Source organism: Juglans regia, chromosome 16 (assembly GCF_001411555.2).
Source record: "Juglans regia cultivar Chandler chromosome 16, Walnut 2.0, whole genome shotgun sequence".
Taxonomy (NCBI): Eukaryota; Viridiplantae; Streptophyta; class Magnoliopsida; order Fagales; family Juglandaceae; genus Juglans; species Juglans regia.
Genome location: NC_049916.1, coordinates 23,448,881 through 23,473,466, shown reverse-complemented (window position 1 = coordinate 23,473,466; position 24,586 = coordinate 23,448,881). Strand labels below are relative to the sequence as shown.

General features: G+C 36.2%; 3 protein-coding genes across 4 annotated transcripts; all 3 read left to right on the top strand.

Moving 5' to 3' along the window:
- Positions 1-521: 521 nt before the first annotated feature.
- Positions 522-1,079, top strand: LOC109006507 (auxin-responsive protein SAUR64-like). The gene has a single exon (XM_018985797.2). The coding sequence runs from the start codon at positions 584-586 to the stop codon at positions 1,016-1,018; it is 435 nt and encodes a 144-aa protein (XP_018841342.1). The 5' UTR covers positions 522-583; the 3' UTR covers positions 1,019-1,079.
- A 1,834-nt stretch (positions 1,080-2,913) lies between these two features.
- Positions 2,914-7,755, top strand: LOC109006648 (ubiquitin domain-containing protein DSK2a-like). 2 transcript variants are annotated; one of them, XM_018985998.2, is made up of 8 exons: positions 2,914-3,442; positions 4,315-5,103; positions 5,591-5,808; positions 5,902-6,015; positions 6,410-6,468; positions 7,032-7,060; positions 7,158-7,247; positions 7,325-7,755. In XM_018985998.2, the coding sequence occupies exons 1-8, from the start codon at positions 3,202-3,204 to the stop codon at positions 7,471-7,473; spliced, it is 1,689 nt and encodes a 562-aa protein (XP_018841543.1). In that variant the 5' UTR covers positions 2,914-3,201; the 3' UTR covers positions 7,474-7,755. The 2 variants fall into 2 exon arrangements, with proteins under 2 accessions (XP_018841543.1, XP_018841545.1); XM_018986000.2 differs by lacking the exons at positions 6,410-6,468; positions 7,032-7,060; positions 7,158-7,247; positions 7,325-7,755 and adding an exon at positions 6,295-6,401 and having other exon boundaries at positions 2,930-3,442.
- Positions 7,756-17,299: 9,544 nt separating this feature from the next.
- Positions 17,300-22,863, top strand: LOC118343675 (ubiquitin domain-containing protein DSK2a-like). Its single transcript, XM_018985999.2, has 8 exons — positions 17,300-17,863; positions 18,777-19,562; positions 20,080-20,288; positions 20,380-20,493; positions 20,824-20,882; positions 22,141-22,169; positions 22,267-22,359; positions 22,439-22,863. Exons 1-8 carry the CDS (start codon positions 17,629-17,631, stop codon positions 22,585-22,587), a joined length of 1,674 nt encoding a protein of 557 aa, XP_018841544.1. The 5' UTR covers positions 17,300-17,628; the 3' UTR covers positions 22,588-22,863.
- The last annotated feature ends 1,723 nt before the right edge of the window (positions 22,864-24,586 follow it).

The following is a 24,586-nucleotide window of genomic DNA, read 5'->3' as shown; positions in this document are numbered from 1 at the left end:
CTTAATTTAAGGACGTGCTTAGATACACCATTGTAGGAATATTCCTGGCCTCTCCAGTAGCCAAGGTTACATGAAATTAAAAATTTGAGAGTTCATTAACAATTTAGGAATGATGAGCTACAAGAAGATGGAAGAAAGAGGGGCACTAAAAATAGGAAAATGGAGAAACAAACATGCATGCTGTCTTGGATCTTGTTGACAAAAGTGTTTATTTCACAAATGTGCAAGTGATCATAGCTTTTATCTGGGGCCCAAACTGCGGTTGCATGGATTTGGAAGAAGAAAACAACAGCATGAATAACGATAAACATCAATGGCCTACCCTGAAGTGTTGATTGCTCAATAGGGACCAGACATCCCCAACAATCCCACCCTTCGGTTTGGTTTGATAATCACATGGCTATGCGTTATATCAGTAGAACATAAAGGAAACAGCAGAGTTTGGTGCTGTCTAACCTGGTGGATATATATCATAACCATCTATGTCTTCCCACAGAGCACTAGATCCAGAATCTGAAACATCACACCTCTAGGACTCCTCTTACTTGTTGCTTATTCAGAACCCTCACTCTAAGCTGCAGCCATGATCAACCCAAAAAGGCTAATCCCAATGGCAAAGAAGTGGCAAAGAATGGCTGCAAATAAGCCTAAGAGGATTTCATGTCCAAAAAGTGATGTAGGTTTGCAGTCTTCAGTGGCCAATAAAGGCCATTTTGTTGTATACACCACTGACAATAAAAGGTTTGTGGTTCCCTTGGAATATCTCAGCAAGAATGTCTTTAGGGAGCTCTTGAGAATGTCTGAGGAGGAGTATGGACTACCCAGCAATGGACCAATCAGATTGCCTTGTGATAGTAATTTATTGGAGTATGTTATTTATTTGGTTCAAGCACACATGGCTGAATATCTGGAGAAGGCTTTGCTCACTTCAATGGCAAAGTGTCACTGCTCCTGCTCGGCTTCATATTGCATTGCTTTAGGACAGAACCAACAGCAACCCCTTATTAACGGCTTTTGAAGGAATGCCCATCTCTATATTCTTTTGGAATTCTTGTATTATGCAGAAGAAGATCACTCGGTTCTGTAAATTTATCAGCAGGAAATTTTGTTACATGAAGAACATTTCTTTATAAGATGTTATTAACCGTTAAATAGTTCGTTATAAACATCCTTGTGCTGTAATGAACATATGTTCTCCCAAAGAAGTTGCTAAAGCATTGCAACTATGGAAGCAAGGCTTTGTTTCTAGGGTTTGGTTTGGGTTCCTGTTAATGACAAATGAATTCAGGTTTTGGATGGTATGCCTTAGGATGATGAGCTTAGAATCTCAGTTGAGCTGAAAGAGCAAGTTATTCCTCTCCTACTAGTTTTACTTTTTTGAGAGAGATTTTTTTTATTTAACTCGTTTGTTTTCAGGAAACATCTCATCTCATTTCATCTCATCTCACCTCATCATTACAACTTTTCCAAATTCTCACACAAAATAAAATAAACAATTCAACTTTTTCAAATTCCAAAACAAAAATAATATTAAAAAATATATTCTAACAATATTTTATTCAACTTTTTAACTTTAATCTCAACTCATCTCTAAAAACAAACGATACAGTCACAAATTTTTTTTATAAGAATCAATTTACAAATTAAAATGATTTCATATGATACTTTAAATCTATTTTATTTACAATAAAAATAGATTTATAATCTAATGTACCACATCAATCCATGTCAATTCGTGAATTTATTTTTACGAAATTTCTTTGTTGCTAAATCATTTCTCTTTTCTTGTTAATGTATTTTGGGCTCTATTTTATTAGGTACATTATGTTTCCATTTTGTTCTCTATCTATATCAAGACTGTAAATTAGGGATTATAATTTTTTTTTATAATGGCCTATGAAGTATGAATCCCGTTCCAAAGTAATAAAACAGAGTTTAAGGTTTAGAACTTTAGCTTGTTTACTTAAATAAGTTGGATTAAGATTGACTTAAGTATGATTTAAACTCGATATTTGGTATTAACAACTGTACCTTATATCACGGCAGCATATAACATAAAATGAATGGATTAAAATAAAAAATAATTTGGTTTGATATAATAAATATCTATTTATAATTTTGAGTGTTATATTAAATTATTTTAATTTATAAATTTATTTTAAGAAATGATATTTACAGTATTGGAGTGTGCAAGCGCTGCGTAATCTTTTTGAAAAAAATAAGTAAATATGAGACACACGAAAAAAATTAATTTTTTTAAGAGAAATTCTATTTGCAGTCCTCAAGTGGGGATTGTATGTGCAGTCACATTATTAAATGAGAGAAAACATTATTTTAGGAGGGATAATTTTGTAATTTTAAAAAATTTTAAAGTTAAAATTGCCTAGGCTTGCATTGCAGTCCCCATTTGGAGACTGTACCTAGCATTGCTATTTTTTTAATAATAGACCACACTTCTTATTAAAACGATTGTGCGACGCTTACTTTTTCCACGATTATATGTATCATTACTCATTTATTTTTATAAAATTTCAATTTTGGATCAAATATTTAAAAGAAGAATAATATTATATATAATCGTAGAGTACACAAGCCTCTAACAATTATTTTAAAAAAGAATATAATTCATTATTAAAATTTTTTATATAAATTTTAGATTTATTCAAATTTTTAAAAAATTGGAAAACGTTTACACGTTTGATGATGTAAATATCATTTAAAAATAAAAAATTTTAGACATAAGTTCAATATCTTATACATTATTTAAAAATATATAATTTTATTTTTTTATTTTTATATTTTATATATTTTTAAATAGTACGTAGAGGTATTAGATTTTTGTGTGGAATAACTCTTTAAAAATAATGGTGAAAAATGAAAATAAGAAAGAAAAAAAGTACTCTCTCGCATTTAGCACGCAAAGGACAAAGCCCGCATAAAAGCAGTCTCCCCCCTTCCCCTCTCTGTGTTCCATTCCCAAATCTTACAGTCTTTTTTCTTTGGGAAAGATTATATATTCATTTGTCTTTGTATGATTTTTTGATATTTTCCGTCGATTTTGTACTCATATAATCATTAACATATTAAACAGTTTTCATTCCGGAATACCAATTCTTCCTTCTGCCCGCTCGGATAGATCCATTTTGGGGGGCTTTTGATTTGCTTATTTCGCTTTCCCTTTTTTTGGACCGATCGATTACTATGGGTGCCGAGGGGGATTCGAGCGTGCCGAGAGTCGGTGGTGGTGGTGAAGAAGAACGAGTGGTGGCGATCAATGTCCGGTGCTCCAATGGTTCGAAATTCACCGTGAGGACCAGCCTCGATTCCACCGTTAGCGCATTCAAAGCGGTTCTGGCTCAGAATTACGACGTCCCAGCTGATCAGCAGAGATTGATTTACAAAGGTCGCATCTTGAAAGATGATCAAACCCTAGAAAGCTATGGTACGTGTCTCGATTCCTTGTGAAATTTTTTGTGTTGGCTTCATTTAATTTAATTTTATCGCTAAAGTTTAGTTTAATTGGAGGTTGCAGTTGTTCCTAATATTTTTGCTGAATCGATGAGCTAAGTTTTTATTTTACTTTGCGTGTGAGAGTCATTTGAATTTCAACTTTTTATTGTGGTGGATATTTGTTTTTTTTTTTTCAGTTCACTTATTAATAAGATCTCCTATTGCTTATCAATTTTTTTAGTTCGTGGAAAATCATTGACTCTCAGAGTAAATGATTTTCCTGTAGAATGTCCGTATTGATAGGAAAGTGGAGTGGGTTTTGTTAATATTTTGAGCTGCTAAAGTTTGTTTCTTTGGTTGCTGCTTCGTTATTTAATGAGCATTGTGAAACTCTCGGTGATTTTGAAGTTTTATTAAACTGTATGATTTTATTGAAATGCATCGGTAGACTATCATAGAGAAGCGTACAAAACTTTATTAAACCGTGTGGCTTTGGAGGGCTATAAATACATTGGGTTTGGTATAAAAATGATATAAGCATAGCCTTTTCATGTGGAGGACATCCTCAATCATTTCACCTTTGAGGGCACGATTTTCTTTTGGTGGCAGAGTGAGGGGAAGGCAGAGGTGAAGCCACCACTGTTTGCACAGTATTTGTTTGAACAGCGGCAGGATATATATATTTTTTATTTTCTTTTTTGTGCTTGATTTACACAATCAAACAAATTAGGTTCTTGGTAATTTATTTGAGCCTTGTTTCCAGTAGCTTATACATGTGAATCATTAAAGAGTTTGCAATATGCTTTACAAGGGTCGGTCTGTCTTCTCCTCAGGTTGATCTTTTTTACCCTTTTTTTGTTGAAGGTTTGCAGGTGGAACACACTGTTCACATGGTTCGTGGGTTTGCTTCAGCTGCATCAAATCCTGCTGCTGCAAATGCTACTGCTGCTGGTAACTCTGGGAGTCCCAATAACAGTCCAGGTGTTACACAGGGTGTTGGTTCAAATGAACGTGGGGGATTGGGAAATGCTGGTCCTGGTGCATCTTTGTTTCCTGGACTGGGCTTCAATGCGTTAGGCGGTGGGGAGGCATCTGGTTTGTTTGGAGCTGGACTGCCAGAGTTTGAACAAGTGCAGCAGCAATTGACTCAGAATCCAAACATGATGAGGGAGATAATGAACATGCCTGCCATGCAGAGCCTAATGAACAACCCTGACTTAATGCGCAGCATGATTATGAACAATCCTCAGATGCGTGATATCATCGACCGTAATCCAGAGCTTGCTCATGTACTTAATGACCCTGGGATTCTCCGACAGACGGTAGAAGCTGCAAGGAACCCTGAGCTTATGCGTGAGATGATGCGAAACACTGACAGGGCGATGAGCAACATTGAATCTTCCCCTGAGGGATTTAACATGCTCAGACGAATGTATGAAAATGTTCTGGAACCATTTTCAAATGCTACAACGATGAGTCGAAATGCTGGAAATGATTCGAGTTCAAACCCGTTTGCAGCACTTCTTGGAAATCAAGGTGGAACACAAGTCAGGGATGGTGCTAATAACCCTTCGACTACTGGTTCTGAAACAACCAGTGGACTTATTTCTCCGAATACAAACCCACTCCCTAACCCTTGGAGTAATACCACCGGTGAGCTTTGCCCTTGCTTACTCTTTCATATGTACTCTCTAACATTATCGAATGGAAAGAAAACGTTGTTACCCAAAAAGAAAAGTTTCTGCAAATTTAATTAATGGGTTTGGAATACCATTACCATTTTTATATTAGTAAACAATAATTTTATTATGGAGATTGATAGGCATATCAGTACCAATTTTTTAGTTGCTAATGCCACTATCCGTAGTTGTTTGAAGAACCCCTTTGCTCTTATCTATGCGGTATACATATCTATTTGCATCAATCTCTGATGTTACCTTATTGGATCTATTTGCTATTATTTGCTTGCTCAGTTATCATATTGCAAGAATATTTAATTACGGGAATAACTGCGTTGGATAGAATATCTTACTTTCCTAGCAGAAATTCACTGCTTGCATGTCACTATCTTTCAATGTAGTTTGAATATGTTATTAGAAATTGTGAATTGTAACTTTTACTTATTAAAATCGGATGTCAGGAGGTACGCAGACAACAACTACGCAGCCAAATCCTGCTGGGGATGCAAGAGCACCTGGTATTGGTGGTATTGGTGGTCTTGGTGGGCTTGGTCTCCCCAATATGGAACACATGTTTAATGGCACTCCAGATGCTTCTCTACTGAGCCAATTTTTGCAAAACCCAGCTGTATCACAGATGATGCAAAGCTTGCTCTCTAATCCCCAATATATGAATCAGGTACTACGACTAGGAATATTGTCTTATCTGAATAGATTATATTTACGAGATTTGTGCTGTTTCATGTATTCAATAGGCTTTTTTGAATGATAGATTCTCAGCGTCAACCCGCAACTACGTGGCATGGTTGATACGAATCCTCAATTAAGAGAAATGATGCAAAACCCAGATCTTCTACGTCAATTAACTAACCCCGAGACAATGCAGGTTTATCTTTGCCCACGTTGTCTCAATCTCATTCTCTCTGTATCTGTGTGATATGTTCAAATTCTTTTTATGTGGTATATTCTTTCAAACTATTTTGGTGAGGGACAGTCATGTTTTATTTGATAACATGTCTTGGCTGCTAACAAATATGAGATTGATTGAATTTGGTGACCGGGCATGAAGTTACTTATTGAAAAACAAATGTTTTGACCATGAAGTTTAATGGTGATTCACTGATGCTTGGCTTTTATTTTGTTCCATTTCATGTGTCTCTTGCAGCAAATGCTAGATTCCGGGCATGAAGTTACTTATTGAAAAAACAAATGACCATGAAGTTTAATGGTGATTCACTGATGCTTGGCTTTTATTTTGTTCCGTTTCATGTCTCTTGCAGCAAATGCTAGCTTTACAGCAGGCACTCACGTCTCGGCTTAATCAACAGCAATCAACCTTGTAAGTGAGGATGTATATTTCTTTGTTACTTGAGTGGTGCCATTTGTTTGCTTGATGAGTTTGTGATGAGTTTATGCTGTTTTGTGCTCCCGTACAGTTACTGGTGGATAATCATGATTGTTTTCCAGATGACTTGTTAAAAATCAGGGCTTTCCTACTAGAGATTAATTACTTTTGATGGCGACTAATTCCTATTCCTTCTGAATATTATAGGGATTTATTAAGTATAATTGGTTTGCTACTTGTAAAAGATATTCTAAATGCTAAGACACATCCCCTTGTACTTTTTTTATTCTTTGTGACTTATGAAACATGCTATATGCAAATGCATCATAGGCTTTTTAGCCTTTGTGCAGAGGTTTCTCTGCATTATTGCTGACCAGCAGTCATCAATTCATGGTGTTGTTGGTAACCGTTTCTAGTTCCTAACTAGGTGTAATCACATGTTTACTTCTTGTGTTCTTGGGCTTTGCCTATTTCTATATCAATAAAATATCTTCTTACTTATAGAAAAAAATCATTCTGTTGTTGGCCCTTACATATGATTTGCTGCTGTCTTGCAGGGATCAAGCTCAGACTGGCAGGACTACAGGTACTTCTGAAGACTAGAACTTAAACTTGGAAGATAATGTCTTGTTTTCTCTTTCCAATTAAGTTTCCATTGATTTGATGTCCTTGCCTTTAAACAGGAGCAGCGAATAATGCTGCACTGGAGTTGATGATGAACATGTTTGGTGGTCTTGGAGCTGGAAGCTTGACTGTTCCTAATAATCCAGATGGTCTGAATTATTTCATTGACCACATTTTAGGCTCTAGCTATTAGTTTGCCACTGATATTTGTCTTTTACTTCTGTAGTACCCCTGGAGGAACTGTATGCAACTCAACTTTCACAGCTGCAAGAAATGGGTTTCTTTGATACTCAGGAGAATATCAGGGCACTGCATGCTACAGCTGGGAATGTCCATGCTGCGGTTGAGCGACTTTTGGGGAATTCCAGGCAATAAGCCTCATTGGATTTTTCCCTTTTTAATTGTTACTCAGGGCAACAGTCATTTGGACTTGTAAGAATAGTTAATTTGTACTAGTGGGTTGTAAAGGCACGCAATGTCCAGAAAAAAATTCCATTTTGAGCGTGTGAATAAGCGAAGACACGCTATGATAGAGCCGTGAGATAGTGAGTTATAAGCATTTGCTGTACCTTTGGTTCCCTTTCACTGTCTGTCTCTCATGTACATACACAATTTTCAAATATTTTCTATGAGACTACCTCTTGTTGATTTTTTGGATTTTTGTGTATGCGCTGAAAAAACTCTCTTGGAGCGAGTGATTATACATGCACAACCCTTTTTACAACCATATTTTAAAATGAGGGTATTTATGTAAAGTGATGTTACTTTTTAAAGTTATTTTATAAAAATGCTCCTCATTTGAAACATAGTTGTAAAAAAGGTTGTATGTCTATCATTTTCTAGGGTGTATATGTTAAATTTCTCATTTAGTAAGAGCAAATGCTGCCAGCTTTGAAGCCAGTTCTTCAATTTCTCTCAGAGGTGCTTGCAATGAGCTAAGGTAACAACAATGCCCTTCCCTCTCTCCTTTGATTCGAAATCTTCTTCAATCTGAGTCTTGCTTTCTGGGTTGAAATCTCCCCATTTGGATTGTTGCTTCACTTTGTTGGTATGCTAATTTTAGGTGTTTTTTTTTTCCTTTTTGTGGAAAATGAAGAAAATATTGATTGCATGTGAATCTGGTGTTTTTTGTGTGGAAAATGCTAATTTTAGACGTGATTTGAACATATTGATGGAATTTTTATTGTAATCGAATTGAAAATATTATTGCATTGGTGGATTGGAGCGTATAAGGGTTCAATAGGCAGGAGCTAGAACACTTTGATGTTGTTGGTTAGGGATTTCCTTGTGGGTAGGAGTGAGGTATTTGTGCTTCGTTTTCATTTGATAATGTAGAAACCCACTTTAACATCTTGAGCATAAAAGGTAAGACAGTTTATTGGTCAGTGTAATGCTAAGTGCTTAGACTATGCCAGATACTCTGTTTCCTTAATTGTACTTTTACTTCCTTTATTTGTTTAAAAATTATTAAAATGTGTAGTTGTTCCATTAGGTTTTTGAACTACATAATTAGGCAAGCGAAATATTAAAATGAAGGTTAGAGATACTTCAATGGGGAAAATTATTTGGCTTTTTTTGGCAATGGAATATGTTCTGCTCAAGAAATTAATATGCTCTTGTTTAATCAAGACGTATTATGTTTCAATTGACAGTATTGCTGTTATTGGATTTTTCTTGTGAATATAATTAGAGAAATTTGTATCAATTCTGATTCGAATTCTGGAATGCTATGTGTTCTGTCAAAACAAGCTTCTTGGGAAATTCTTCTAACTGTTATCAAACTCTGACTTCCATACTAATATGTAGCAAAGCTTTATGCTGTTAGCTTGCAGATGTTCTTCTTATTAATTATAAAAAAAAAAGTTCGCAGATGTTCTTAAAGCTGCCCAATCAAGTTCTGTCACTTTTTTTGCCGTTTCAATTTGTTAGGTGATGTGCATTTTTCATATCGTTACGATGTTAATGTCCTCTTAAAAAAGGTGATTAGTGCATGTTCTTGTTTGATGGTAGAAGCTTTACTTATGAGATATTTTGTTCTGCAAAGCCACGTGGGAATAATACACGTTCTAATTGATACTCATTTTCATAGGAACCAATATCAATAACATGTATGTTCCATGCTACGCAGCCTGTATCTCATAAAAGTTATCTTCTGTTGATAAGTTTCATCTCTGCTGTTTTGAGCCATGGTTTTTTAATCGTTTTATATTTGCAATTTCCCATTTTCCTTCTTTGGAAGTTAATTTGATTCAGATGGTTCAACAAACAATAGACTCTATGGTATGGGAAATACTGGAAGTGACTTTCCTAATCATGATAAGCAACTGCCTGTTACCGTAAAGAAAGCAGCTTTGAGAGATTTGCAGAATGATAACTCTTGTTAGTATCAGTTATTTATGTATTATGCAGAAGCTGCTGAAGCATTGCAACTATGGAAGCAAGGTTTATTTGCTCTCTCTCTCTCTCTCTCTCCCATTTTTTGTAAAGTGGTGCTTTGTTTCTTGGGTTTGGTTCGGGTTCCTTTTAATGACAAATGAATTCAGGTTTTGGATGGCAGGCCTTGGGATGATGAGCTTCGGATCTCGGTTTAACTGAACGAGCAAGTTATGTTAAAGTGCAACTCTATTATTTGTATGGAAAATCGTCCTTAAAATGTGAACTTTGTTTAAAAATTAGGTATTTTCCGTTATTTTAACTGTTGAGTTGTGAGATTATGTGTTTGAATTAAGATCAAGTTTGTTTTTGTGAAAGTTGAATAAAATATATTTTTTTAATATTATTTTTGTTTTGAGATTTAAAAAAGTTGAATTGTTTATTTTATTTTGTTTAGAAATTTGACAAAGTTATAATGATTAGATGAAATGAATTGAAATAAGTTGAGAAGTGTTGTAAAAATAAAAAAAAGTCATAAAGAGAAAAAACTATTATTTTAATATTTTAAAGTTGGAATAAGTTGTAATTGTATCGATAATTTATAATTTTTTATTATAACAAGTGAATCTTGTACGAAACTAGGACGTTTCCAACTCTCGCTTGGGATTGGACGGTAATTGAAGTGTCGGGACATGTAACTCAAGGTTATATATTTGTGTACATGATAGTTATATTGTAATGCACCTAATGTAATTTTAGCAGTATGCAATAAATCGCAGTAGAAATTTTTGTAAATCTAAGATTTTTAGAAATCTTGCAAAATATCATGGTACCATAGAAACTCGTTTGGGGAGTGAGATGAGATGATAATTTTTTAAATAGTAGTAAGATAGTTTGTGAATAGTAGTGAGATAGTTTGAGTTGAGTATTTTTTGGATTTTGGAAAAATAAAGATAAATTGAATAAAAAATATTATAAAGTTAAAGTATTATTAGAATATAGTTTTATTTTATTATTTTTGTTTGAGATTTGAAAAAGTTGAATTTTTTGTTATTTTTTATTTGAAAGTTTGGAAAAATTGTAATGATTAGTTTGAAAATGTTGTAATGATTAGTTTGAAAATTTTGTATTTGAATCATGTTTGAGAAGAAAATGTGATGAGATGAGATGAGAATTTTAGAATAAGATCTATTTTCAAACAAGCTTTAAATATCCCAAAAATATTTTATTGTTTGAACATCCCAAAATACAAGAGGGTCCAAAGGATAACAACTCAAACCATTCCCTCTTTTAATTACAAATTTTAGGATCCATCTCAAAATCTTATAAGGCCTTCTCTATTTCGCCTTGTCTTTTTTTATTATCTTCCTAAATTCCTCAAAGAGTTGTAGCATTTCAGTTATGAATTGATTAGCGGCTTCTAGTTTTTCCCACCAAGGATGGCTCTGCCAAGCGCTCAGGGCTCTTTGGGACCTCTTTGATTATCGGGGGTGCTGCCTCTTGCGTTTCCCCATATCCGGTCTCTTGTCCTGTAACAACTTTTACCATTCCGAGTTGAGAATGGTAGTGGAAACTACCACGGTATTTCAAAACTCTCTATAAGTAAACAAACAATATACTACAGATAACATATGTATATAAAGACAAGCCATGATATGAATGCATTAACATGTACTTGACACAAAACTTAATTCATGTAATTTAACTTTTAAAAAACATGTAACTTTGATCCTTTGACCTTTCAATAAAATATCTTTGTCATTAGCACATTTTACAGTTACATATAACACATTGTCTTATTCACGTATTGTAACATGTAATTTGGACACTTCACGACTCCCTTGTGCATCGTTGATCCCCGTTAGTTACTGCATCACCCAACGAATCACTTGATCGTGGTGACTAGGTCATAGTCCTTACTATGCGTCAGTTCGCCATTTCGCCTTCACCACATATAACACATGTGGCACCCACTAGTTTTAGGTGCTACGCAGCTCCAGTATCCCTTCTACAAGGATCTATTTGAGATTCGCCAACGGTACTTCGTCAACCTAAGGGCTACCACTCTAATTTACGCACTCTAGAGTGGACATAGGAGTTCCACTAGGACATTCCACCGTCCTAGCATTTGGAGTCGTGATAAAACGTCTATAAACTCTTTTCTTTGAAAAGAATACACAATCCAAATATATGTGACATGAAACTTGTGACACTTTTCTTTTAATACATCATGTGAACATGTAAATGCCGAAAATCATATAACCATATGATACAACATTGAACATTTCATGTTACCGCTTAAAAATATTATAATATGTGAATACTCAATTCACAAACAAAGGCAATAACATTCGAGACATACCAAAGTAAAAAGAATAATATCTTAAACCCGAATGCATATGCATGGTCGAATCATTTGAGGCTTACACAAACATGTTATAACAAGTAACTTGAACTAATATCTCTAAGTATATCTGAAACATCATGAACAAGTAAACATAGCAAAAACTTCATGCAAATCTGATTACAAGGCATCACATAGCAAGAGATTATATTCAATCAATTAGTTCATATAATAGCACATAAGAATGCAAAGTTTACACAACATATACAAATATTATCCAAAGTAGGTTGAGAGTCTACTTATAAAAATTCAAAGTAATGAAATGTGATCCAGCAAGCTATAAAAAGTGTTTGTTCAAAATATTAGAAACAAAAAGACGTAATCTAATCCAACGTGGGTGGTCGTGCTAGGGCTTCTTTTTGCTCATGGTGAAACTCCAAGCAATCGGCCTAGAGATCATTGGTTAAAGGTGGTCGTGTTTTTCTTCTTGACCTCGGCAAGGTCTTAGGTGTGTGTATGAGTGCAGGGTGAAGTGCGTGTTGTGCAAGGTGGTCGAGATTTCTGAGAAACAAGATGGGAATCTATTCTCCTAGTTTCGGCTTCCCCTATTGGGAAACCCTAGTTTTTCCTCAAGAAATTCTCTCAAAGAAAGGTTGAACACCTGGGCATGATGATGGTGGTCTTCCTTGGATATGAAATCCTAATGACCCCATCACCCATGTGTGTGAGTGTGACTTGTGAGTAGTGAGAGTTAGAGTGGTACCGTGTGACGTGTTCCTTAACAACATGGTTGTCACCTTCTTTCTTGCTCGTGACTAAGAAGAGAGAGTGAGAAATGGTGTTTGTTTGGAGAGAAAATGGAAAGGAAGTGGATTTGGGCGTGTGAGAGGTGAACATATTGCAAAGCATTAACAAATGGTATCCAAAATGCCTTCTAACTGTAAGCCTCTATCTTTTATATGCCCCATTCAGTTTCCTCTCACACTTCACCTTGAAAATGGATGAAATTCAAACATGGGCACCAAGTGTCATTCCCTCATCATTTGGCCGAATCCCTTCTTCATCTTCCCATATCTTTATTTTTTTTGGAAACTCAAAGGTCTCTTGACAAGTGGCGTGTTGGGCTCCAAAAACCGAAACCCTAATGCCTCTTTGAGTCCTTCTTCTATGTCTAGGTTCAATGAAAATTTGGGACTTAAGAGCCTTTTCACTAAACCCTAATCATCATTGGGAGAGTGAGTGTAAGCATGCTTGCCACTTGGTAAGGGCATGTGTGTTGGTTGGCCGCCCATCTCAATTTCCCACAAGTCTTTTCCGCTTCTCTAAATAAGTTATGGGGAGGGGGGGGGGGGGAACATTTCCTAGGCATCCTTCCCTCTTCCCCATGAACATCATTTTAGAAATCCTAAGTGAGTGACTTGTGGCATGTGTGAGGGAGAGTGGTGTGGTGGCCGAAACCTAAGGACGGGGATTTTGTTTTATCCAATGCGCCTATTCTAATTCTAATCATATCCATCTTCTAGAAAGTCTCTTGCATGAACGACACTTGGTAAAAAGGTGGTTGGAACCTCTTAGGTAGGCGTGAACCCCTCTTTGGCCGAAACCATAATCTCTTGGTAGAATGTGCCTTAGTCTCTTGAGCTCCCCCATGAGCCACTTTCTCATGCAAATTTTCTTGGAACTCACATGGTTTTGACAAGTTGCATGAAAAACGTGGGTGGTTGGTGAGTGGGCGGTTGGAGATTTTATCTATACTGTGAGATATGATTTGAGATTTTATCTATAATGTGATATATGATTTTAAGTGATAAGAAGTAACTTTTCAATCCATCCGGGACTGAGACATTACATTTTGACACTTTTCATACACGAAGAATGGTAGGAGGATTTTCTAGAAGAAAGCAATCATGAGATGCCTAGGGAAGACAAGGATCACTCGACCAATGCAAATCAAAACAAATCAGAAAGTCATGCCAAAGATTTTTCAGATACCATATCATATCAAACAGAGTACTAAATATTTTCATATCACTTTCACATAATCAAACGGATTCATAGCATCTTCATATAACATGTACGAAATTCACATATTGCATATTCGCTCTTTTGCACATTTCAGAAACAGTATGTCAAAATGTTGCTCATGTTTACACCAGTCATGTTAGAAAATACTCTCTTTTATACATATTTCATGAGTAATGCAGAACACATAACCGAGATTGTTTTTATGTTTCTTTTCAAAATATATCATGCACATTTTTTATAAAATCAATCTCAGTTCATTTTCCTTTTATGCAAAGTTTAGCATAGAAACCCAGCTTACCTGGGCAAATAAACCGTCACCTATAAAATAGTCGTATAACTTGTGTAAATTTTTCAACAGAGCACATACTTCATAATTAAAACCTGAGATATAAAAATCTATATTCCCTTAATGTACTAAAAAAAACCTCGGAACCCTAAAAAAAATCGTCCCTTTCCAAAATATTTTGATTTTCATATAATTTCTCCAAATAATTTGACAAGTTTTCCTAAAATCATATTAGCTCCATAATATTGACATTAAAGTCATAAATCTAATATTCACAAGTTCAACTTCAGTTTTCCAAACACATATATTTAAGGCATTTGCACTGAAAATCTCTTTTCAGCCTAGCCCAACTTAAAATGCTATACTCCTCATTACAATAAAACCAAGTCCAAATAAAAAATGCATTTCATATTTTATACCAACTCACACGGAACAAAGCCTAGTCCAAGTCTAGAATGCTTTCTGTCATGACCTACACGCTATGGGTAGCAAGGTAATTGAACTTAAAAAATATACCATTTTCTAAACACTGCTAACGGGTTGCACGCAAGGCTGGAAAACATGAAAGGAAGATATGTTTGGTCACAGAGCTCACTGAGAGGAGAAAGACGCAGCGGCGTGGGGAGCTGGGTTGAGGTCATTGGTGGTCATGAGCGCGATAGCACGACACTATGAGAGAGAGAGAGAGAGAGAGAGAGAGAGAGAGAGAGAGAGAACAGCTTATGGTGTAATGGTGATCGATCTGGGCAGTGTCTCATGGCTGGGCTATGGTTAGGGGTGAAAAAAAAACCCTGGGAACCGGTGGACTAGACCGAACCGGTGGGTTTGGTTCAGTATCGGATTAAGTCCGGTTCGGTACCAGTTCCATTTTTCTCAAAACCGGTTTGGTTCCGATTTTCCATTTTCAAACATTGGACCAGACCGGTTCATATATATTTAATTTTAATATTATATATAATTTTGTATTATATGATATTACTAATTAATATAATATTAAATTTTAAAATCTTATATAAATAACTATATATTATCACTATAATCTATTATATTAGTAGTTATACTAATACTCTATCACTATATATTATAATATACTACAATATATTATCACTATATTATTATATATTATAATATATATATACTATATTATATATACTATATAATATATCAAAAAAATTGGACCGGAACTGGTAAATCCGGAAGTACTGGTTTAGAGCTGTAACTGGTGCGGAATCGGTTATTCAAATCTCAAAACCGGTATATATCGGTTGGGTTCTAAAATATGTCTAAAATCAGACCGAATCGGACTGGTTATACCCCTAGCTACAGTGTAAGGGCAGCAAGTGACTGGATGGCTTGTAGAGAAGCTGTGTTTAACGGAAGTTGTGCTCTGTTTCTATGTGGTGAAACAGGGGCTATCTTGTATCGATGGAAGGAGTAGCATGGTGGCTAGCCGTTGGTTGGGCAGTGCACAGGGACGGTGGTGCAGCACTGGGTTGTCTTTGGAGGTTGTGTCAAGTGTGGTCCTTTCCCTATGGGCTTAAGCCGTGGTCTCCATCGCTGTGGGTCTGCGATGCAGTGGTGCTGTGTGGTGCAATGGTGCCTCATGGTGCCTGTGGGTAGGAGAAAAGAAACAATGATGGTGACTTGTTGTGGTTGAGCGTGGGCTTTGGTACATGGTGCAGGTTGGTTTACGATTTCTGCAAGGGTGGTGGTCGTGGCTTGTTGGGCAGCTATTCTAGTGGTTGGTTATGTAGAACAAATGTTGTTTTAATGTGGTTTTGCAGATGTGTAGATTTTCATGTGATGAGGTGGTGGCCGGTGTTGTATGGCAGACGACAGAGGGCTCGCACAGGTCTGGGCAGGGAGATTGCTTTGTGAGATGGAGGTTTGAGGCAGTGGGCGGCTTCCGTCGTGCAGGAGAGCTCAACAATGTTACTCAACATGCACGAGTCTCTCTCTCCATATATATGATCCCTGTGTATGTAATGGCAGCTTAGGGTTTGGTTTGGTGTGAAGGAGGGAGTGCAACGTGGGGGAGAATGATGTTGCATGGTGAACATGGTGAAGGATAACCAGAATTAGGGTTTGAAAACAAATAAGACCCACCACAATCTACGGGGCTGTGGGTTTAAGAATTTTAATGAGAATGAGACGCCATTGTTGTAACCCTAATATGTTTGCAATTGATAACAAACATTTCAAATACAAATCATGGGTGGGATTCTCGTAAACAAACTGGACCTTAATCCTCATGTCTAAAATAAATCCATTGTCCAATAATATCTCTAGGCTTTTAGAAGAACTTCTTTGGTTACTTGCTAATTAATTAGGACTCACTTAGTCTATAAATATTAAATGGGCTTTTATCCAAATATTAAGCCCAATAGAACTCTTATAATTTATCATAATAATTTATGAGTTCGGGATCTTTTCAAAAATTACCCGACTAATCTAATTTTGGGCTTCTTAAAAAAATAAAAAAGATTTATTTTATATGGGCTTGGCTTGAGCTCGGTGTTGGGCCAGGATGTTATACAAAATCTATTGCTCCTTTGTCATGGTTGGCGTGCTAGGATTTTTAAGTTATCGAAACTCGTCTCTCACCCTTTATTTTCACAATTTTGTCTTGATTTATTGGACCTTGAATGCGTGACAAGTGGCCTAAGGATTTGGTGTGTTGGGTGTGTGCCCCTTGTTCCCCTAGGGTTTTAGGCTTTAGCACAATAAGGGTTGGCCGAAATCCTAAGGCCTACTGGACCTCTCTTATGGGTTTAGATGCTCAATGTACCAAGATAAATAAATAATTAACTAAAGTCCAAGGTTTCTAAGTACTCTATACCTTTGGCACAACCCAAAATTAAATATAACATGGTGACAAAAGACAGGTGAAGACTTGGTTAAGTTCAAATTGTCACATGAACTAATGATTTTTTTTTTTTAATCTAGAAACTAATGAATTAAGAGGTTTAAGCTATTTAATTAAATAATTTGTATAGGCTTGTTGAGGTTTTCGAAATTGTAAATATCATTTTTTTTAATATTCGGTAATTTATGTCACGGCCAAATAAAGGAATTAAGATTGACAACTAAATGATAAATTAAGCTTTGACTAATCTCGGATTTAGGGTGAGAGTTTCGCGAGAGAACAAAAAGGGAATGAAAATGAAAAAAAAAAAAAAACCAATCTCTCGCGTTGGGCACCCAAAGACCAAACCCCAAATAAAGCGCTCTCACCAGTCACCCCTTCCCCTCTCTCTGTTCCATTCCCAAATCTTACCGTCTTTTTTCTTTGGGAAAAATCATACGTTCGTTTGTTTTTGTATGATTTTTTAATATTTTCCGTTTATTTTTTGTGCTCATATAATCATTAACATATTAAACAGTTTTCATTCGGGAATACCAATTCTTCCTTCTGCACACCATCACAGATCGATTTTGGGGGGCTTTTGATTAACTTAGGGTTTGTGTTTTCGCTTTCGCTTTTTTTGAAAGATCGATTACTATGGGTTCCGAGGGTGATTCGAGCGAGCCGAGGGTCGGTGGTGGTGAAGAAGAACAAGTGGCGATCAATATCCGGTGCTCCAACGGTTCGAAGTTCACCGTGAGGACCAACCTTGCGTCCACCGTTAGCGCATTCAAAGCGGTTCTGGCTCAGAATTGCGACGTCCTAGCTGATCAGCAGAGATTGATTTACAAAGGTCGCATCTTGAAGGATGATCAAACCCTAGAAAGCTATGGTACGTACCTCGATTCCTTTATATGTACGAGAGAATTTTAATTAATATTTATTTCTTAAGTTTAGTTTAATAGGAGATTGCAGTTGTTCCTTAAATTTATGCGGAGTCGACGAGCTAAATTTTTATTTTTCTTTGCTTGTGTTAGACATTTGAATTTCAACTTTTTGTTGTATTGGATATTGGTTTTTTCTTTTCAGTTCGCTTATTAACAAGATCTTCTATTTCATAACTATGTTTTAGTTCTGCTTATAAAAAAAAAAAAACTATGTTTTAGTTCACTGAGAAATCTGTCGTAGTATTTTTTTAATTTGATTTTTTGTCACTGGGTTTCCTGTAGAAAGTCCGTTTTGATAGCAAAGGGAAGTGGGTTTTGTTAAGATTCTGAGCTGCTAATGTTTGTTTTCTTTGGTTCATGCTACGTTATTGAATTAGCTTTGTGAAACTCTCGGAGATTTTGAAGTACATTAAACTGTATGATTTGATTGAGATGCATCTGTAGACTATCATACAGAAGGGTACAAAGTTTTATTAAACTGTGTTGCTTTGGAAGTCTATTAGTATGTTGGGCTTGGTATAAAAAATGATAGAAGAATAGTGTTTTCATGTCGAGGTCATCTTCAGTCATTCCACCATGAGAACACGATTTTCTTTTAGTGGCAGAGTGAGGGGAAGGCAGAGGTGAAGTCAACATTGTTTGGGCCATATTTTTTTGAACAGCTGTAGAAGTTTTTTCCTTTTTTCTTAGCTTTTCATGCTTAATCAAACAAATCTGGTTCTGAGTAATTTATTTGAGCCTTATCCCCAGTAACTAATTTGTGGGAAGCATTATAAGAGTTTGCAATATGCTTTATAAGGGTCTTTTCTTCTCTTCAGATTAATCATTTTCCCCTTCTTTTGTACTTTTTTGTTGAAGGTTTGCAGGCAGAACACACTGTGCACATGGTTCGTGGGTTTGCTTCAGCTGCATCAACTCCTGCTGCAAATTCTACTGCTACTGGTAACTCTGGAAGTCCCAACAACGGTCCAGGTGTTACACGGGGTGTTGGTCCAAATGAAGGTGGGGGCTTGGGAAATGCTGGGCTTGGTGCGTCTTTATTTCCTGGACTGGGCTTTAATGCGCTAGGCAGTGGGGACGAATCTGGTTTGTTTGGAGCTGGACTGCCAGAGTTTGAACAAGTGCAGCAACAATTGACTCAGAATCCAAATATGATGCAGGAAATAATGAACATGCCTGCCATGCAGAGCCTAATGAACAACCCTGAGTTAATGCGCAGCTTGATTATGAACAATCCTCAGATGCGTGAGATCATCGACCGTAATCCAGAGCTTGCTCATGTACTTAATGACCCTGGGATTCTTCGACAGACGGTAGAAGCTGCAAGGAACCCTGAGCTTATGCGTGAGATGATGCGAAACACTGACAGGGCGATGAGCAACATTGAATCTACCCCTGAGGGATTTAACATGCTCAGAAGAATGTATGAAAATGTTCAGGAACCATTTTTGAATGCTACAACTATGGGTGGAAATGCTGGAAATGATTCGAGTTCAAACCCGTTTGCAGCACTTTTCGGAAATCAAGGTGGGACACAAGTCAGGGATGGTGCTAATAACCCCTCGACTACTGGTTCTGAAACAACCAGTGAGCTTAGTTCTCCAAATACAAACCCACTCCCTAACCCTTGGAACAATACTGCTGGTGAGCTTTACCATTGCTTAGTCTTTCAAAGCTTTTATGTTCCAGCTTTGGTAATCATATGTACTCTCCAGCATTATAGAAGAAAGGAGTGTTACCCCAAAAAAAATGGTTCTGCAAATTTAATTAATGGATCTGGATCAGTCCCATTTTTTATCAGTAAACAAGAATTTTATTGATGAGATTGATGGGTATATCATTACCAATTTATTAGTGGCTAATGCCATTATCCATAGTTGTTGGAAGAGCCTCCTTTCTCTTATCTATGTGGTATACATACCACTTGCACCAATCTCGAATGTTTGGATCTATTCTCTATTACTTGCATGCTCAGTTATTATATTGCAAGCATATTTGATTTCCTGAATAACCATGTTGAATAGAATATCTTACTTTCCTAGCAAAAAATCACTGCTTTTATGCCACTATCTTTCAATGTAGTTCAAAGATGTTATTAGAAATTGTGAATTATAACTTTTACTTTATTAAAATCTTCGTATGTATTCATATAATATGTCAGGAGGTACTCAGACAACAACTACACAACCAAATCCTGCTGGGGATGCTGGGGCACCTGGTATTGGTGGTCTTGGAGGGCTTGGTCTCCCCAATATGGAACACATGTTTAATGGCATCCCAGATGCTACTCTACTGAGCCAGTTTTTGCAGAACCCAGCTGTATCACAGATGATGCAAAGCTTGCTCTCTAATCCCCAATATATGAATCAGGTACTACGACTAGGACTTTGTCTTAGCTGAATAGATCATATTTATGAGATTGTGCTGTTTCATGTATTTAATAGGCCTTTTTGAATGTTAGATTCTCAGCCTCAACCCACAACTACGTGGCATGGTAGATACGAATCCTCAATTAAGAGAAATGATGCAAAATCCAGATCTTCTGCGTCAATTAACCAACCCTGAGACAATGCAGGTTCATCTTTGCCCACATGGTCTTAATCTCATTCTCTCTGTATGTGTCTGATATGTTCAAATTCTTTTTTTGTGGTATATTCTTTAAAATTAATTTATGCCATTTAATATTATGACTGAGTTTCTAAGTCATGGTCATGGTGAGAGACAATCATGTTTTCCTTGATAAACAGGTTTTGGCTGTTAAGAAATATGGGATTGATTGAATTTTGTGACAAGTGCATAAGTTACTTATTTAAAAAAAAAAAGCAAATGTTTTTATGATGACGTTTAATGATTGATTAACCCATGCTTGGCATTTCTTTTGTTCCTTTCCATGCTTCCCTTGCAGCAAATGCTAGCTTTACAGCAGTCACTCACGTCTCGGCTTAATCAACGGCAATCAACCCTGTAAGTGAGGATGTATCTTTCTTTGTTACTTCAGTGGTGCCATTTGCTTGCTTGGTGCAAGGTTGTGATGGGTTGTTGTTTTGTGCTCCCATACAGTTAAGATTGATAATCATTGATTTTTTGTTACAAGTAAAATGAATCATTGATTGTTTTTCGGATGATTAGTTCAAATCAGGGCTTTCTGACTAGAAACTTAGTTAATTACTTTTGATGGCTACTAATTCCTATTCCTTCTGAATATTATCAAAATTTAATAAGTATAATTGATTTGGTACTTGTAAAAGATATTCGGCCTTGAGGTGAATCTATCTAAATCTGAAATGGTTTCTGTTGGTTTGGTTCATAACTTAGGGGGAGTAATGTTCCGCTTAAGGTTGCTTTCTTTGGCTGGTTGGCCTCTCACGGGAAAATTTTGACCATTGATAGGTTGAGAAAGCGCGGTCTTTTTATAATGGATTGGTGCTTTATGTGTAAAAGAAACAGAGAAATAGCGGATCATCTCCTTCTTCACTGTGAGGTGGTTAAGGTTTTATGGGATGAAATCTTTACTAGGCTTGGTATTGCCTGGGTCATGCCTAGGAGGGTGGTCGACTTACTGTCATGTTGGAGAGGAATTCAGGGTAATCGTCAAATAGCGGCTGTTTGGAAGATGGTACCTCTATGCTTAATGTGGTGTACTTGGAACGAAAGGAATGGTCATAATAGGGAACGATCGATGGGAGTGTTCAGGGACTTTTTCTTTCATACATTGTTACTTTGGGGTTCGGCGATTGTAATTAGGCTGTAATTGGGCTTCGGCGATTATAATGAATGGGATTAGTTTTCATGACTTTTATGCTGATTTTCACGTCGCTTAGCTTGTAATTAGGTTCATCTCTTGTATACTTCCTGTGTATCTCAGCCAAGCCTAATTATGTGGTTCAATAAATTCTTCTTACTTATCAAAAAAAGATATTCTTGGATTTTGAGAAGTGCCCACTTCTCCATGGCTTGTTAACCACACTATTGTTCAGGGTAGATTATTTTCTTTGGACTTTGAAAGGGCCACTTCTCGATATTAATTAGAGGTTATAGTGCCACTGCTCTACATAAATCCCATCGGACTTGTGTGATTCTTTGTGAATTATGAAACATACCATATGCCTAATGCGTCATAGGCTTTTTAGCCTGTGTGCTTCCTAGAGGTTTCTCTGCATTATGTTGACCAGCAGTCATCAATTCCGTTGTTGGTCCTTACATATTTGCTGCTCTCTTTCAGGGATCGAGATCAGACTGGGGGGACTACAGGTACTTCAGAAGACAAGAACTTAATCTTAGAAGATAATGTCTTGTTTTCCCTTTCCAATTAAGTTTCCATTGATTTTATGCTCTTGCCTTTGAACAGGAGCACCGAATAATGCTGCTGCACTGGAGCTGATGATGAACATGTTTGGTGGCCTTGGAGCTGGAAGCTTGACTGTTCCAAATAACCCAGATGGTCAGAATTTTTTCATTGACCACATTGTAGGCACTCCAGCCGTTAGTTTGGCACTGATATTTGTCTTTTACTGCTGTAGTACCCCCAGAAGAACTGTATGCAACTCAGCTTTCACAGCTCCAAGAAATGGGTTTCTTTGATACTCAGGAGAATATCAGGGCACTGCGTGCTACGGCCGGGAATGTCCATGCTGCGGTTGAGCGACTTCTGGGTAATTCCGGGCAATAAACTTATTGGGTTTTTCCTTTTTAATGGTTACTCTGGGCAGCCGTCGTTTGGACTTGTAAGAGTAGTTAATTTGGACTAGTGGATCGTAAAGGCACGCGATGTCCAGACAAAGATTCCATTTTGAGCGTGTTAATCAGGACACGCTATGATAGAGCCGTGAGATTGTGAGTTATAAGCATTTGTTGTACCGGATTATTTTGGTGCCCTTTCACTGTCTGTCTCTCATGTACATACACAATTTCCAAATATTTTCTGAGACTATCCTCTTGTTGATTTGTTGGATTTTCTTGTATGCACTCACGAAACCCACCTGGATTTTCATTTTCCAATACATAAATGAACTGGGAAAGCAAAGCAGGCATCAGAAATGCTGCACAACCTTACTTGAAACAAGGTCATGACTCATGTATATCAAGCTCCTAATATGATTTCAGTGGATACTGAAAATGGAGATTATTCCAAATCTCCTATGTATGAATTCTGGTCTATACGCAGTTATGCAGTGTCCTTCAAAGCAAGGTGAATACCCCTTCGGCAGGCTATGCCTTTGGTAACTTGGTTGATGTATATGCCTAATGGAGGAAAATGGAGTTCCATACAACTAATAACATGCCACATGGACATCCTATCGAAATGCTTGGCCTTCACATAAATCTTATAGAAGTTTACAAATTGACGTGCTTGAAGATTATTGGTCAGATTGTTAAAGCTCTTTTTATGGTAAATTATATCTAATGTATTATATTAAGTCATGTCAACGTGTAAAATTCATCGTGTAATTTCTGTATAGCCTAATGCTTCTCAAAACCATATTTGAAGTTAAAACTTAAAAGACCTGGCATAGCCAATTTCTTCAATTAGAAGCCAAAACTTGCATAGTTTATTTGTTTTGCCCTATGTTCTTATGTTGTACCTCTATTGTCCTGCATAGCCAATGCTTTCATATTCTGATTCGAATTCTGGAATGTTACATGTTCTTGGAAAATTCTTCTAAATATTATCAAGCTGACTTCCATTAATATTCATGTAGTTCTATTGTTAATGTCCTATAAAAGATTATTAGTTGTTCTTGTTTTGGGTGATGGTAGAAGCTTTACTTGCTCTACACATTTTTATCTGCCAAGCCTTGTTGGAGTAGCACTCATTTTGACGAGTTTCACTCTCTGCTGTTTGAGCCATAGTTTTCTAATCGTCTTATATTTGGAATTTCTCAAGAAGTTACATTGATTTAGATGGTTCAACAAAAAATAGACTCTTGAGACTTCAGTGAGTTTGCCTAATCTTGATAAGCAACTGTCTGTAGTTGTTAAGCAAACAGCTTTGAGAGATTTGCAGGATGATAATTCTTATAAGTATCAGTTATTCATGTATCATGCAGAAAACTCGGTTCTGTAAATTTAGAAGGCTGAAAATTTAGTGAAATCAACTTTTCTTTATTTTATTTTCTTTATTATTATTATTATTATTTAAGCAAATTAACTTTATTAAACTAGAAATATGATAAATGAAGACGGGGTGAGGTTTCCTAACAAACGCCCTAAAGCAATAGAAAACAATGTAAAGTGATGAATGAGTTTATTTTCAAAGTAAATTGAACTCAAGTAAATTAGTTTATTTATTTATTTTTACAGTGAATTCAATTTCTTAAAGGGCTTTAACATAGATTGACTATTTTATGCTTGTACCTAGCATTATTTTTTTTTAATTAAAATTAATGGATTAAGAGTTAAAACTTATGAAATTGAAAAGAGTAATGTTCGATATAAGTTTTAAATAGACAGTTTCATTCAAGCTTTTTGTAAAACAATAGGTCCCATTAATAAAGAATAATTTTTTTTACATTTTTTTAAAGTGGGGTCTACTTTTTTACAAAGACTTGTATGAGGCTTGTCTATTTGAGACCTGTACAAATCATTTCTCAATTGAAAATAAACTATACAATTTCCTAACAACAGTCAAGTTATGTCACAGCCGAAGATGTCATAAAATTAAGATTGAA

Bases quoted from the DNA above. Each gene is read 5' to 3' on its own strand.
- LOC118343675 (XM_018985999.2), top strand. From the start codon at position 17,629: ATGGGTTCCGAGGGTGATTCGAGCGAGCCGAGGGTCGGTGGTGGTGAA. The intron at 17,864-18,776 runs GTACGTACCTCG...TTTTTGTTGAAG, and splicing joins TCAAACCCTAGAAAGCTATG to GTTTGCAGGCAGAACACACT. The intron at 22,170-22,266 runs GTACTTCAGAAG...GCCTTTGAACAG, and splicing joins TCAGACTGGGGGGACTACAG to GAGCACCGAATAATGCTGCT.
- LOC109006507 (XM_018985797.2), top strand. From the start codon at position 584: ATGATCAACCCAAAAAGGCTAATCCCAATGGCAAAGAAGTGGCAAAGA.
- LOC109006648 (XM_018985998.2), top strand. From the start codon at position 3,202: ATGGGTGCCGAGGGGGATTCGAGCGTGCCGAGAGTCGGTGGTGGTGGT. The intron at 6,016-6,409 runs GTTTATCTTTGC...TGTCTCTTGCAG, and splicing joins CTAACCCCGAGACAATGCAG to CAAATGCTAGCTTTACAGCA. The intron at 6,469-7,031 runs GTAAGTGAGGAT...GCTGTCTTGCAG, and splicing joins AATCAACAGCAATCAACCTT to GGATCAAGCTCAGACTGGCA.